Source organism: Oncorhynchus masou, chromosome 13 (genome assembly GCF_036934945.1).
Source record: "Oncorhynchus masou masou isolate Uvic2021 chromosome 13, UVic_Omas_1.1, whole genome shotgun sequence".
Taxonomy (NCBI): domain Eukaryota; kingdom Metazoa; phylum Chordata; class Actinopteri; order Salmoniformes; family Salmonidae; genus Oncorhynchus; species Oncorhynchus masou.
Window position 1 is genome coordinate 8,954,206 of NC_088224.1, and position 13,804 is coordinate 8,968,009.

Consider the following 13,804-nt stretch of genomic DNA (forward strand, 5'->3'; position numbering starts at 1 on the left):
GTTGCTGCAGCAGTAGCCTACTCCATGGTGCGCATCCTAAACACATTTGATTTTAATGGCATTAGCGGTTTAATAATCCTATTTTCATGTGCTCTTTAATGATTAACCTACCAACACAGCGCTTGATAGACAACTTCCATTTCTTGACACATCAATTGTGGAGTACATCAAATCAAATTTATTTATATAGCCCTTCGTACATCAGCTGATATCTCAAAGTGCTGTACAGAAACCCAGCCTAAAACCCCAAACAGCAAGCAGTGCAGGTGTAGAAGCACGGTGGCTAGGAAAAACTCCCTAGCAAGGCCAAAACCTAGGAAGAAACCTAGAGAGGAACCAGGCTGTGGTCAAGTCTTCTTTGGCTTTGACAACAGGGAAATGACCCTCCTCTCTCTCTAGACCTTCTATTTTAAGAAATGCCTCAATTTATACGCAGTCTTTTAAACATTAATATTGTTCAACTTACACGGTGAGACTAAAGGATGAAAATAAGTTTATGTATAAAAAATATAATTTATTTAATTGGATATAGACAAAAGTGCAACAAATAGGAACTCACTTGTGTCTTGGCCAGGTGGTTACAGTGAAAAAACGGTATGATAGAGTATAATACAACAACAACCGTCAACATGGTGTTATTAATACAACAACAACCTTCAACATGGTGTTATTAATACAACAACAACCTTCAACATGGTATTATTAAACAACAACAATCTTCAACATGGTGTTATTATACAACAACAACCTTCAACATGGTGTTATTAATACAACAACAACCTTCAACATGGTGTTATTAATTACACAACAACAACCTTCAACATGGTGTTATTAATGAAACAACAACAACCTTCAACATGGTGTTATTAATTAAACAACAACAACCTTCAACATGGTGTTATTAATGAAACAACAACCTTCAACATGGTGTTATTAATGAAACAACAACAACCTTCAACATGGTGTTATTAATGAAACAACAACAACCTTCAACATGGTGTTATTAATGAAACAACAACAACCTTCAACATGGTGTTATTAATGAAACAACAACAACCTTCAACATGGTGTTATTATTTAAACAACAACAACCTTCAACATGGTGTTATTAAACAACAACAACCTTCAACATGGTGTTATTAATTACACAACAACAACCTTCAACATGGTGTTATTAATTACACAACAACAACCTTCAACATGGTGTTATTAATTACACAACAACAACCTTCAACATGGTGTTATTAATTACACAACAACAACCTTCAACATGGTGTTATTAATGAAACAACAACAACCTTCAACATGGTGTTATTAATGAAACAACAACCTTCAACATGGTGTTATTAATTACACAACAACAACCTTCAACATGGTGTTATTAATTACACAACAACAACCTTCAACATGGTGTTATTAATTACACAACAACAACCTTCAACATTGTGTTATTAATTACACAACAACAACCTTCAACATGGTGTTATTAATTACACAACAACAACCTTCAACATGGTGTTATTAATTACACAACAACAACCTTCAACATGGTGTTATTATTTAAACAACAACAACCTTCAACATGGTGTTATTAATTAAACAACAACCTTCAACATGGTGTTATTAATGAAACAACAACCTTCAACATGGTGTTATTAATGAAACAACAACAACCTTCAACATGGTGTTATTAATGAAACAACAACAACCTTCAACATGGTGTTATTAATGAAACAACAACAACCTTCAACATGGTGTTATTAATTAAACAACACTAACCTTCAACATGGTGTTATTAATGAAACAACAACAACCTTCAACATGGTGTTATTAATTAAACAACACTAACCTTCAACATGGTGTTATTAATGAAACAACAACAACTTTCAACATGGTGTTATTAATGAAACAACAACAACCTTCAACATGGTGTTATTAATTAAACAACACTAACCTTCAACATGGTGTTATTAATGAAACAACCAGGTAATAAATTATAATACTAAATTGTACACAGTCTTTCAGTATTTACACAAGGTGTTTTCGTTAAATGCCAAATTTCTTTTTTCATTTCATTCCTTCTTTTATTTTTTTAAATAAACAGTAAACAATATTATTGACATTCTTAATTATAATTATATATATATTCAATCAATATTATACAGATGTCAAGGCACATACCAGTACTACAATATATCCAAACAAGTTCTGTATTGTTCATCTTTAACATATGAAAAATATACTTTTTAAATGTCGTATTCTAAAATTTTATGTCAAGATGTGAAATTTGGTTCAGTAAAGTGCCTCGCCGTTCAGTGCGCCCTCAACCTAGGCCATATTTTTGTTGTGGCCCCGGACAAGCACACCTGATTCTACTTGTTAACTAATAATCAAGCCCTTGACAAGTTGAATCAGGTGTTTTTGTCCTGGGCTAAAACAACAATGTATGCTGTTGGGGGTACGGAGTTGGGAGACACTGGCATAGGCTACCTACCTCTCATCTGTACACTACCGTGTCATGTTCCCATGGCAATTAAGCAGTGTATGTAAATATATTCTTGCCAAACATTGTCTCTAACATTGAGTCCTCAGTGCGTCAGATCCGCCCTTCAGTATCTCTGTAGACATACAGACAGACCAATCAAAGAGCCAATCAAAGAGTGAGGTGACTTTAGAGCTGCGCATTTAAAAAAATAAAAAAAGTTAAATTAAATTTAAAAAATAAAACCTAAAAAGTAAATCTCATGCTCTACTTCTTCATATCTTGCAATCACACATTCTTTTTTTTCAGTCTCACAACCAGGTTGACATCCCTATGGGTAGTAAGGTAGAGACAGGATCCAGGAATTCAACCAGGTTGACATCCCTATGGGTAGTAAGGTAGAGACAGGGTCCAGGAATTCAACCAGGTTGACATCCCTATGGGTAGTAAGGTAGAGACAGGGTCCAGGAATTCAACCAGGTTGACATCCCTATGGGTAGTAAAGTAGAGACAGGGTCCAGGAATTCAACCAGGTTGACATCCCTATGGGTAGTAAGGTAGAGACAGGGTCCAGGAATTCAAAGAGCAGCCTATCAGTGTGTGAGGGTGGTGGGGGAGTGATGTGAAGGAGTTTTATCCGTGCTTGTGCGTGTGCGTGTGCGTGTGTGTGTGTGTGTGTGTGTGTGTGTGTGTGTGTGTGTGTGTGTAACGTTATCTGTGCAGTGCGTACGGCAGCCACGTCGGTTACATATCGTTGTCATAGTCCCCGATCATCCTGCGTGTGTGCGAAGCCAGGAAGATGTCATTGTCTCGGGGACAGTCGTGGTGACAGGAGCACGTCTTGACGAACATCATCTTGCGTCTGAAGGCGTCTCCCTCGGGACAGTGGAACTCCACCTCTGCGGTGACGGTGCTGTGGGGGGTGCAGCAGCGCCCGTCCGTACACACGCCACAGAACTTGGGCTTGTAGACCCTCCTGCTGTTGCAGCCTGACAGCTGGAAACGCACACCTCGCGAGGACTTGGGGGTCCGTACACACTTCTTCCCCCTCTGTGGAACGGAGATGACTGTTGGTTAGTTCAGGATGAGAACAACGTGTTACATTGTCTATCAGGTTAATTAAGGGCAGCTTGGCTTTAACCTTTAACCATCACTCCTGTGTTCCAATGGTACGTTGTGTTAGCTAATCCAAGTTTATAATTTTAAAAGGCTAATTGATCATTAGAAAACCCTTTTGCAATTATGTTAGCACAGCTGGAAACTGTTGTCCTGATTAAAGAAGCAATAAAACTGGCCTTCAGACGAGTTGAGTATCTGGAGCATCAGCAATAGTGGGTTCAATTACAGGCTCAAAATGGCTAGAAACAAAGACCTTTCTTCCGAAACTTGTCAGTCTATTCTTGTTCTCAGAAATGAAGGCTATTCCATACGAGAAATTGCCAAGAAACTGAAGATCTCGTACAACGCTGTGTACTACTCCCTTCACAGAACAGCGCAAACTGTCCCTAACCATAATAGAAACAGGAGTGGGAGGCCCAGGTGCACAACTGAGCAAGAGGACAAGTACATTAGAGTGTCTAGTTTGAGAAACAGACGCCTCAAGTCCTCAACTGACATCTTCATTAAATAGTACCTGCAAAACACCAGTCTCAATGTCAACAGTGAAGAGGCGACTCCGGGATGCTGGCCTTCTAGGCAGAGTTGCAAAGAAAAAGCCATATCTCAAACTGGCCAATAAAAAGAAAAGATTAAGATGGGCAAAAGAACACGGACACTGGACAGAGGAACTCTGCCTAGAAGGCCAGCATCCCGGAGTTGCCTCTTCACTGTTGACGTTGAGACTGGTGTTTTAAGGGTACTATTTAATGAAGCTGCCAGTTGAGGACTTGTGAGGCGTCTGTTTCTCAAACTAGACACTCTAATGTACATGTGCTCTTACTCAGTTGTTCACCGGGGCCTCCCACCCCTCTTTCTATTCTGGTTAGATCCAGAGAAAAATAACATGTGATATCATGTTATGTAATTCTGTCATGCTTATGTAATATGCTATGTAATACACTATATAATACATTCCTCTGCTGTTATACTATATAATACATTTCTCTATATGTTGTTATACTATATAATATACTATATAATACACTATATAATACATTCCTCTGCTGTTATACTATATAATACATTCCTCTGTAAGTTGTTATACTATATAATACATTCCTCTGCTGTTATACTATATAATACATTCCTCTATATGTTGTTATACTATATAATACATTCCTCTGATGTTATACTATATAATACATTCCTCTATATGTTGTCATACTATATAATACACTATATAATACATTCCTCTATATGTTGTTATACTATATAATACATTCCTCTGATGTTATACTATATAATATACTATATAATACATTCCTCTGCTGTTATACTATATAATACATTCCTCTGTATGTTGTTATACTATATAATACATTCCTCTGCTGTTATACTATATAATACACTATATAATACATTCCTCTATATGTTGTTATACTATATAATACATTCCTCTGCTGTTATACTATATAATACACTATATAATACATTCCTCTATATGTTGTCATACTATATAATACACTATATAATACATTCCTCTGTATGTTGTTATACGATATAATACACTATATAATACATTCCTCTGTTGTTATACTATATAATACACTATATAATACATTCCTCTGTATGTTGTTATACTATATAATATACTATATAATACATTCCTCTGATGTTATACTATATAATACATTCCTCTGTATGTTGTTATACTATATAATACATTCCTCTGCTGTTATACTATATAATACACTATATAATACATTCCTCTGCTGTTATACTATATAATACACTATATAATACATTCCTCTGTTATACTATATAATACACTATATAATACATTCCTTTGTTGTTATACTATATAATATACTATATAATACATTCCTCTGTATGTTGTTATACTATATAATACACTATATAATACATTCCTCTGTATGTTGTTATACTATATAATACATTCCTCTGCTGTTATACTATATAATACACTATATAATACATTCCTCTGCTGTTAAACTATATAATACACTATATAATACATTCCTCTATATGTTGTTATACTATATAATACATTCCTCTGCTGTTATACTATATAATATACTATATAATACATTCCTCTGTATGTTGTTATACTATATAATACACTATATAATACATTCCTCTGTTATACTATATAATACACTATATAATACATTCCTCTGTTGTTATACTATATAATATACTATATAATACATTCCTCTGTATGTTGTTATACTATAATATACTATATAATATATTCCTCTGTATGTTGTTATACTATATAATACACTATATAATATATTCCTCTGTTATACTATATAATATACTATATAATACATTCCTCTGTATGTTGTTATACGATATAATACACTATATAATACATTCCTCTGTTGTTATACTATATAATACACTATATAATACATTCTTCTGTTGTTATACCATATAATACATTCCTCTGTTGTTATTCTATATAATATACTATATAATGCATTCCTCTGTATGTTGTTATACTATATAATATACTATATAATACATTCCTCTGTATGTTGTTATACTATATAATATACTATATAATACATTCCTCTGTATGTTGTTATACTATATAATATACTATATAATACATTCCTCTGTATGTTGTTATACTATATAATACATTCCTCTGTTATACTATATAATATACTATATAATACATTCCTCTGTATGTTGTTATACTATATAATATACTATATAATATATTCCTCTGTATGTTGTAATACTATATAATACATTCCTCTCTATGTTGTTATACTATATAATACACTATATAATATATTCCTCTGTATGTTGTAATACTATATAATATATAATACATTCCTCTGTATGTTGTTATACTATATAATATACTATATAATACATTCCTCTGTATGTTGTAATACTATACAATAAACTATATAATACATTCCTCTGTATGTTGTGATACTATATAATAAACTATATAATACATTCCTCTGTTGTTATACTATATAATATACTATATAATACATTCCTCTATATGTTGTTATACTATATAATATACTATATAATACATTCCTCTATATGTTGTTATACTATATAATACATTCCTCTGTATGTTGTAATACTATATAATACATTCCTCTGTATGTTGTAATACTATATAATACATTCCTCTGTATGTTGTTATACTATATGATATACGATATAATACATTCCTCTGTATGTTGTAATACTATATAATATACTATATAATACATTCCCTGTATGTTGTAATACTATATAATACATTCCTCTGTATGTTGTAATACTATGATACATTCCTCTGTTGTTATACTATATAATATACTATATAATCCATTCCTCTGTATGTTGTAATACTATATAATATACTATATAATACATTCCTCTGTATGTTGTTATACTATATAATACATTCCTCTGTATGTTGTTATACTATATAATATACTATATCATACATTCCTCTGTATGTTGTAATACTATATAATATACTATATAATACATTCCTCTGTATGTTGTTATACTATATAATACATTCCTCTGTATGTTGTAATACTATATAATATACTATATAATACATTCCTCTGTATGTTGTAATACTATATAATACACTATATAATAAATTCCTCTGTTATACTATATGATATACATTCCTCCATATGTTGTTATACTATATAATACATTCCTCTGTATGTTGTAATACTATATAATATACTATATAATACATTCCTCTGTATGTTGTAATACTATATAATATACTATATAATACATTCCTCTGTATGTTGTTATACTATATAATACATTCCTCTGTATGTTGTAATACTATATAATATACTATATAATACATTCCTCTGTATGTTGTAATACTATATAATATACTATATAATACATTCCTCTGTATGTTGTTATACTATATAATATACTATATAATACATTCCTCTGTTGTTATACTATATAATATACTATATAATACATTCCTCTGTTGTTATACTATATAATATACTATATAATACATTCCTCTGTTGTTATACTATATGATATACTATATAATACATTCCTCTGTATGTTGTAATACTATATAATATACTATATAATACATTCCTCTGTATGTTGTAATACTATATAATACATTCCTCTGTATGTTGTAATACTATATAATGGTATCAGTCCATGTACCCACCTTGATGTCCTTCTCTTGCTTCACGTGGCAGGGCCGGATCATACAGACTATATAATACATTCCTCTGTTGTTATACTATATAATATACTATATAATACATTCCTCTGTTGTTATACTATATAATACATTCCTCTGTTGTTATACTATATAATATACTATATAATACATTCCTCTGCTGTTATACTATATAATACATTCCTCTATACCTTGATGTCCTTCTCTTGCTCCACGTGGCAGGGCCGGATCATACAGATACGGGTCTGCCTCTCCAGCTGGCACCGCTCGTTGTCGTTGGTGACGCGGTACGACACGCCCATGCCGCAAGTGGCCGAGCACTCGCCCCATTTGGTGGTCTGGACGATGCAGTTCTCCCTGGGGCTCTCCACCGGGACCGGCACGTGGGCTGACTCCTTTCTGTAGACTGACAGAGGGGAAGAGACCAAGGGGTGAATTTCAGATCCTGAGAGAAGAGGATGGGAGAGGGAAAAGGGAAAGGTGAACAGTGGTGAAAAGGAGGGGAGGAGAGGGAGAGGTGGTTCGTTTGAACAAGAGAGAGCGAGAGAGAGAGGGAGAGAGAGAGACAGAGAGAGCGCGAGACAGAGAGAGAGCGCGAGCGCGAGACAGAGAGAGAGAGAGCGAGACAGAGAGAGACAGAGAGAGACAGAGAGAGACAGAGAGAGAGAAAGGAAGAGTTCCATTTTGTAGGAGGCTGGACTCACCAGCCATGGCTGACTGATAGGGGTTGTCCTGAGGGCTCTGATCACACACCCACTCCTCACAGCACTTCCCAGGGATCTGGATGCGGCGTGGGTACGGGCAGTCTGGAGAGGCCAGCAGCACGTTGTTGGCACAGGTTGGCACGCAGCCGATCTCTCCGTTCATACAGACGCACTGGTGCTTGCAGCTGGGCTGAAAGGTCTCTCCACTGCGGTAGATGACCCCTCCCAGGCCACACGTCTGGCCTTCCTGGGCTGAAACACAGAGGTGGAGACGCCATTTTAGATTTCATATTTCAAGGGATTTACATTATATTGTTCAAACTCATGTAAATACCTATTGGAAATTGCTTAGCCCAGAGATTGCCCACTTTGGATAATGAGAAACAAAGCCGTGGCAAAGTCTACACGAAATAAGTAGCAATCTCTGCAATAGGATCGCCAAGAAGTGATCATGGTCTCCATAGAGATCTTAAAGACATCCCACCCTTTTCTTTAATAGTTGACAGGAGAATTCAACTTACCCATGCAGATGCCGTGCTCAGTGTCACTCAGCATTGCATAATCACAGTAAAGCTCTTTGTGGTGGTCACATGGCTCCAGGAGGGTACAGGGCTCGCCGGCTTGCCTGGCACACACCTTGCAGCAACCACAGCCATCCAGAACCAGGCTGGTACCAAACGGGCATGGAGGGGGATCCGACGGGCAGTCACAGGGATCGGAACAGTCCTGGGCCATTGTCTAAAGACAGAAGAAAACGACAGTCAGAAATGCTTTAGAAAATCTATTGGATAATGTTAAACAAAAGATAGAAGTCAGAAAAGCTCAAGAAAAATGTATAGGATAGTGTGTATAAAATGTCTGATATCTGGATTTGTCTCCTGGGAAAATGTTTAGCTCCAGTAAGGCAATGAGGTCGGTCTGTACCAGTGGAGGACGGCTCATAGTAATGGACGGAACGGAGCAAATGGAATGGCATGGAAACCTTGTTGTTTGATGTAGTTGATTCCATTCCACTGATTCCGCTCCAGCCATCACAATGAGCCGTCCTCCCCAATTAAGGGGTCACCAACCTCCTGCGGTCTGTACTGTGTGTCGAAGAAGCAGAGAATGTTGTAAGGGGCTACTTCGCGTTTTTTGTTAACACCTCACGTGTAATAAGATATATTATTATGGGTTTGTGGTTTTTCACTTAAGCAGTAGTAGCTCTGAGGCACTAAAACCCTGTTGTGAACATCCAGGACTCATTCCAAATGGCACTGTTCCCTATATAGGGAACTACATTTTAGGGAATAGGATGCTATTTGGGTCAGATAAAAAAAATGTTGCGTCGTACTGCCACTAGATGGAGACACTTGACTCGATGTAGGCAAATCAATTCTCGCAGACTTTTCTATGGAGAGAGTTTTCTATGGAGAGTGATGGACACTGCTATTACATACAGCATTACTTTTGTACAAATATTAAAATATATATATATATATATATATATATAAAAGAGACTTGTAAGAATGTAAGAGGAAATCAATATAGGCTCCTCAAATGCTGACAAATCTTTACATGTTTTATTCTAAGAACGGATGTTTAAAACATTTGAGTGATAAAGCATTTGCAGAACCTGGATAAACTCAGTCATTCACAATTTTATTAGTTGAAAAAAAGCTATTTGGCACTTCATTTTAGACCCTATGTCCACCTAGGAGCCTATAACCACTATCTTTGTTCTGCACCTCAGTACTCACATGATGTTCCTTTAAGTAGCAATGAGTAAGACACCCCAGAACATAGCCCATTTGAATCCAATAATTTAGTCATTTATTAACAGCGACACCCAATTAAAACACTACTATTTCATCACATATGATGCTGCTGTAGGCTACTATACAGAGCTGCTGTAGGCTGCTTTACAGAGCTGCTGTAGGCTGCTTTACAGAGCTGCTGTAGGCTACTATACAGAGCTGCTGTAGGCTGCTTTACAGAGCTGCTGTAGGCTGCTTTACAGAGCTGCTGTAGGCTACTATACAGAGCTGCTGTAGGCTACTATACAGAGCTGCTGTAGGCTGCTTTACAGAGCTGTTGTAGGCTACTATACAGAGCTGCTGTAGGCTGCTTTACAGAGCTGTTGTAGGCTGCTTTACAGAGCTGCTGTAGGCTACTATACAGAACTGCTGTAGGCTGCTTTACAGAGCTGTTGTAGGCTACTATACAGAGCTGCTGTGGGCTGCTTTACAGAGCTGCTGTAGGCTAATATACAGAGCTGCTGTAGGCTGCTTTACAGAGCTGCTTTACAGAGCTGCTGTAGGCTGCTTTACAGAGCTGCTGTAGGCTACTATACAGAGCTGCTGTAGGCTACTATACAGAGCTGCTGTAGGCTACTATACAGAGCTGCTGTAGGCTAATATACAGAGCTGCTGTAGGCTGCTTTACAGAGCTGCTGTAGGCTGCTATACAGAGCTGCTGTAGTCTACTATACAGAGCTGCTGTAGGCTGCTTTACAGAGCTGCTGTAGGCTACTATACAGAGCTGCTGTAGGCTACTATACAGAGCTGCTGTAGGCTACTATACAGAGCTGCTGTAGGCTACTATACAGAGCTGCTGTAGGCTACTATACAGAGCTGCTGTAGGCTGCTTTACAGAGCTGTTGTAGGCTACTATACAGAGCTGCTGTAGTCTACTATACAGAGCTGCTGTAGGCTACTATACAGAGCTGCTGTAGTCTACTATACAGAGCTGCTGTAGGCTACTATACAGAGCTGCTGTAGGCTGCTTTACAGAGCTGCTGTAGGCTGCTTTACAGAGCTGCTTTACAGAGCTGCTGTAGGCTGCTTTACAGAGCTGCTGTAGGCTACTATACAGAGCTGCTGTAGGCTACTATACAGAGCTGCTGTAGGCTACTATACAGAGCTGCTGTAGGCTAATATACAGAGCTGCTGTAGGCTGCTTTACAGAGCTGCTGTCGGCTACTATACAGAGCTGCTGTCGGCTACTATACAGAGCTGCTGTAGGCTACTATACAGAGCTGCTGTAGGCTACTATACAGAGCTGCTGTAGTCTACTATACAGAGCTGCTGTAGTCTACTATACAGAGCTGCTGTAGGCTACTATACAGAGCTGCTGTAGGCTGCTTTACAGAGCTGCTTTACAGAGCTGCTTTACAGAGCTGCTTTACAGAGCTGCTGTCGGCTACTATACAGAGCTGCTGTCGGCTACTATACAGAGCTGCTGTAGGCTACTATACAGAGCTGCTGTAGTCTACTATACAGAGCTGCTGTCGGCTACTATACAGAGCTGCTGTAGTCTACTATACAGAGCTGCTGTAGTCTACTATACAGAGCTGCTGTAGGCTACTTTACAGAGCTGCTTTAGGCTACTATACAGAGCTGCTGTAGGCTACTATACAGAGCTGCTGTAGGCTACTATACAGAGCTTCTGTAGGCTACTATACAGATCAGCTGTAGGCTACTATACAGAGCTGCACTGAGACCACACCCCCATGGGATGTTTTAGCCGCTATAAGTACACACTGAGTTCCCATAAGTTGGACTTTAAATTTACATTTTACATAAACTAAATAATACATATCAATGAAGACAACACAAAACATATAACAATAGCCGGTGAATGAAATAATAAGCTATTATTGCATCAAATGCAAAGTTGTGACAAAGTTACACAAATGTATATAAATGAAAATCTAGCACTCTATTGATATAATATATGACATGTGAAAACATACCGAGCTGATGATGAGCAGAAGAAGCCCCATTCTGGTGATAACTCCCTCAGACATTGTTGCCTCGTTTATTTCGACAGCGCGCTCTCACTCAGTCCAACACGTTTGTTTTCGTTCAGTGTGACAGACACGCAGACGGAGTTTCCCTTTTCTCTCACTCCACCGGTAGCTGTTCGCTGACTCTCTGCAGGGCTCCAGGGGCGAGCTAGACTGAGGCATGGGCGAGAGAACCCCTACTTTAAATACTCCGCGAGGCGGGGTGGAGCCCAGTAAACAAGAGTTATACCACGCGACCCAAAGGGGTCAAAATATTCACATTCCAGATGGCTTTATTTTTCCTAATTCCTGAGAGGAGAGCTGTTTTTAAAGACAGGCATCCCCCTCCATCAACCTACTGTTCAGCCAGGTGGGAGTTCTTGTATGTACTAAAGCAGGAACTGACAAAAGATGTTTGTGAGTTTAATTTGACATGGACTAAAGGAGAACATTGTTCATGTTGGCCACCATTCAGACCAAAATAGCCTACACCAGGAACATGGTTACAGTGATTATGCTGGAATTAAAATGCATGGCTATTGGGGAAAGATTTATAGTATTAAGTAATAACCAGGGGAAATAACACCGTAAAGATTGCAAGCCATGGGGGCTCAAAAGTAGTGTACTACTTTATGTAGGTAATAGGGTGCTATTTGTGAAGGACTCAAAGTATAAACGTTGTTCTACACGATATGAACCTTAAATAACACACAGAGACAAGCCTAATAGTAATTGTCAACAGGTGACTACAGGTGACATGCTGTACAGGCACACGGTAACAGGTAATGGTCACTCGTTTAGAAGAGGGCATCCCTCACTGTCTGCCAATATCAGATATGACCCGTAAATTCTTGGCAATAGTCATCTTGGTCTTTCCCTACACTCTGTGCCGCTCCTCTTGTACCTGTCTCAGAGGTAGTTTACAGGTAGCGCTGGGGTCACAGAGGTGTTTTCCTGTCTTAGAGGTAGTTTACAGGTAGTGTCTGTCGGGGTCACAGAGGTGTTTTCCTGTCTTACAGGTAGTTTACAGGTAGCGCTGGGGTCACAGAGGTGTTTTCCTGTCTTAGAGGTAGTTTACAGGTAGCGCTGGAGTCACAGAGGTGTTTTCCTGTCTTAGAGGTAGTTTACAGGTAGTGTCTGTCGGGGTCACAGAGGTGTTTTCCTGTCTTAGAGGTAGTTTACAGGTAGTGTCTGTCGGGGTCACAGAGGTGTTTTCCTGTCTTACAGGTAGTTTACAGGTAGCGCTGGGGTCACAGAGGTGTTTTCATGTCTTACAGGTAGTTTACAGGTAGTGTCTGTTGGGGTCACAGAGGTGTTTTCCTGTCTTAGAGGTAGTTTACAGGTAGTGCTGGAGTCACAGAGGTGTTTTCCTGTCTTAGAGGTAGTTTACAGGTAGTGCTGGAGTCACAGAGGTGTTTTCCTGTCTTAGAGGTAGTTTACAGGTAGTGCTGGAGTCACAGAGGTGTTTTCCTGTCTTAGAGGTAGTTTACAGGTAGTGTCTGTCGGGGTCACAGAGGTGTTTTCATGTCTTA

At 37.9% G+C, this 13,804-nt stretch overlaps 1 protein-coding gene across 1 annotated transcript; it reads right to left on the bottom strand.

Annotated features, from left to right (window-relative positions):
* Window positions 1-1,146: 1,146 nt before the first annotated feature.
* Window positions 1,147-12,465, bottom strand: LOC135551693 (CCN family member 2-like). Its single transcript, XM_064982873.1, has 5 exons — window positions 12,240-12,465; window positions 9,028-9,244; window positions 8,507-8,758; window positions 7,994-8,208; window positions 1,147-3,532 (listed from the first exon to the last, which is right to left on the bottom strand). Exons 1-5 carry the CDS (start codon window positions 12,291-12,293, stop codon window positions 3,227-3,229), a joined length of 1,044 nt encoding a protein of 347 aa, XP_064838945.1. The 5' UTR covers window positions 12,294-12,465; the 3' UTR covers window positions 1,147-3,226.
* Window positions 12,466-13,804: the final 1,339 nt, after the last annotated feature.

Coding starts and splice junctions, on each gene's coding strand:
- LOC135551693 (XM_064982873.1), bottom strand. CDS start 12,293: ATGTCTGAGGGAGTTATCACCAGAATGGGGCTTCTTCTGCTCATCATC. Junction 9,245..12,239: donor TTCTGCTCATCATCAGCTCG/GTATGTTTTCAC, acceptor TTCTGTCTTTAG/ACAATGGCCCAGGACTGTTC. Junction 8,759..9,027: donor TGAGCACGGCATCTGCATGG/GTAAGTTGAATT, acceptor TCTGTGTTTCAG/CCCAGGAAGGCCAGACGTGT.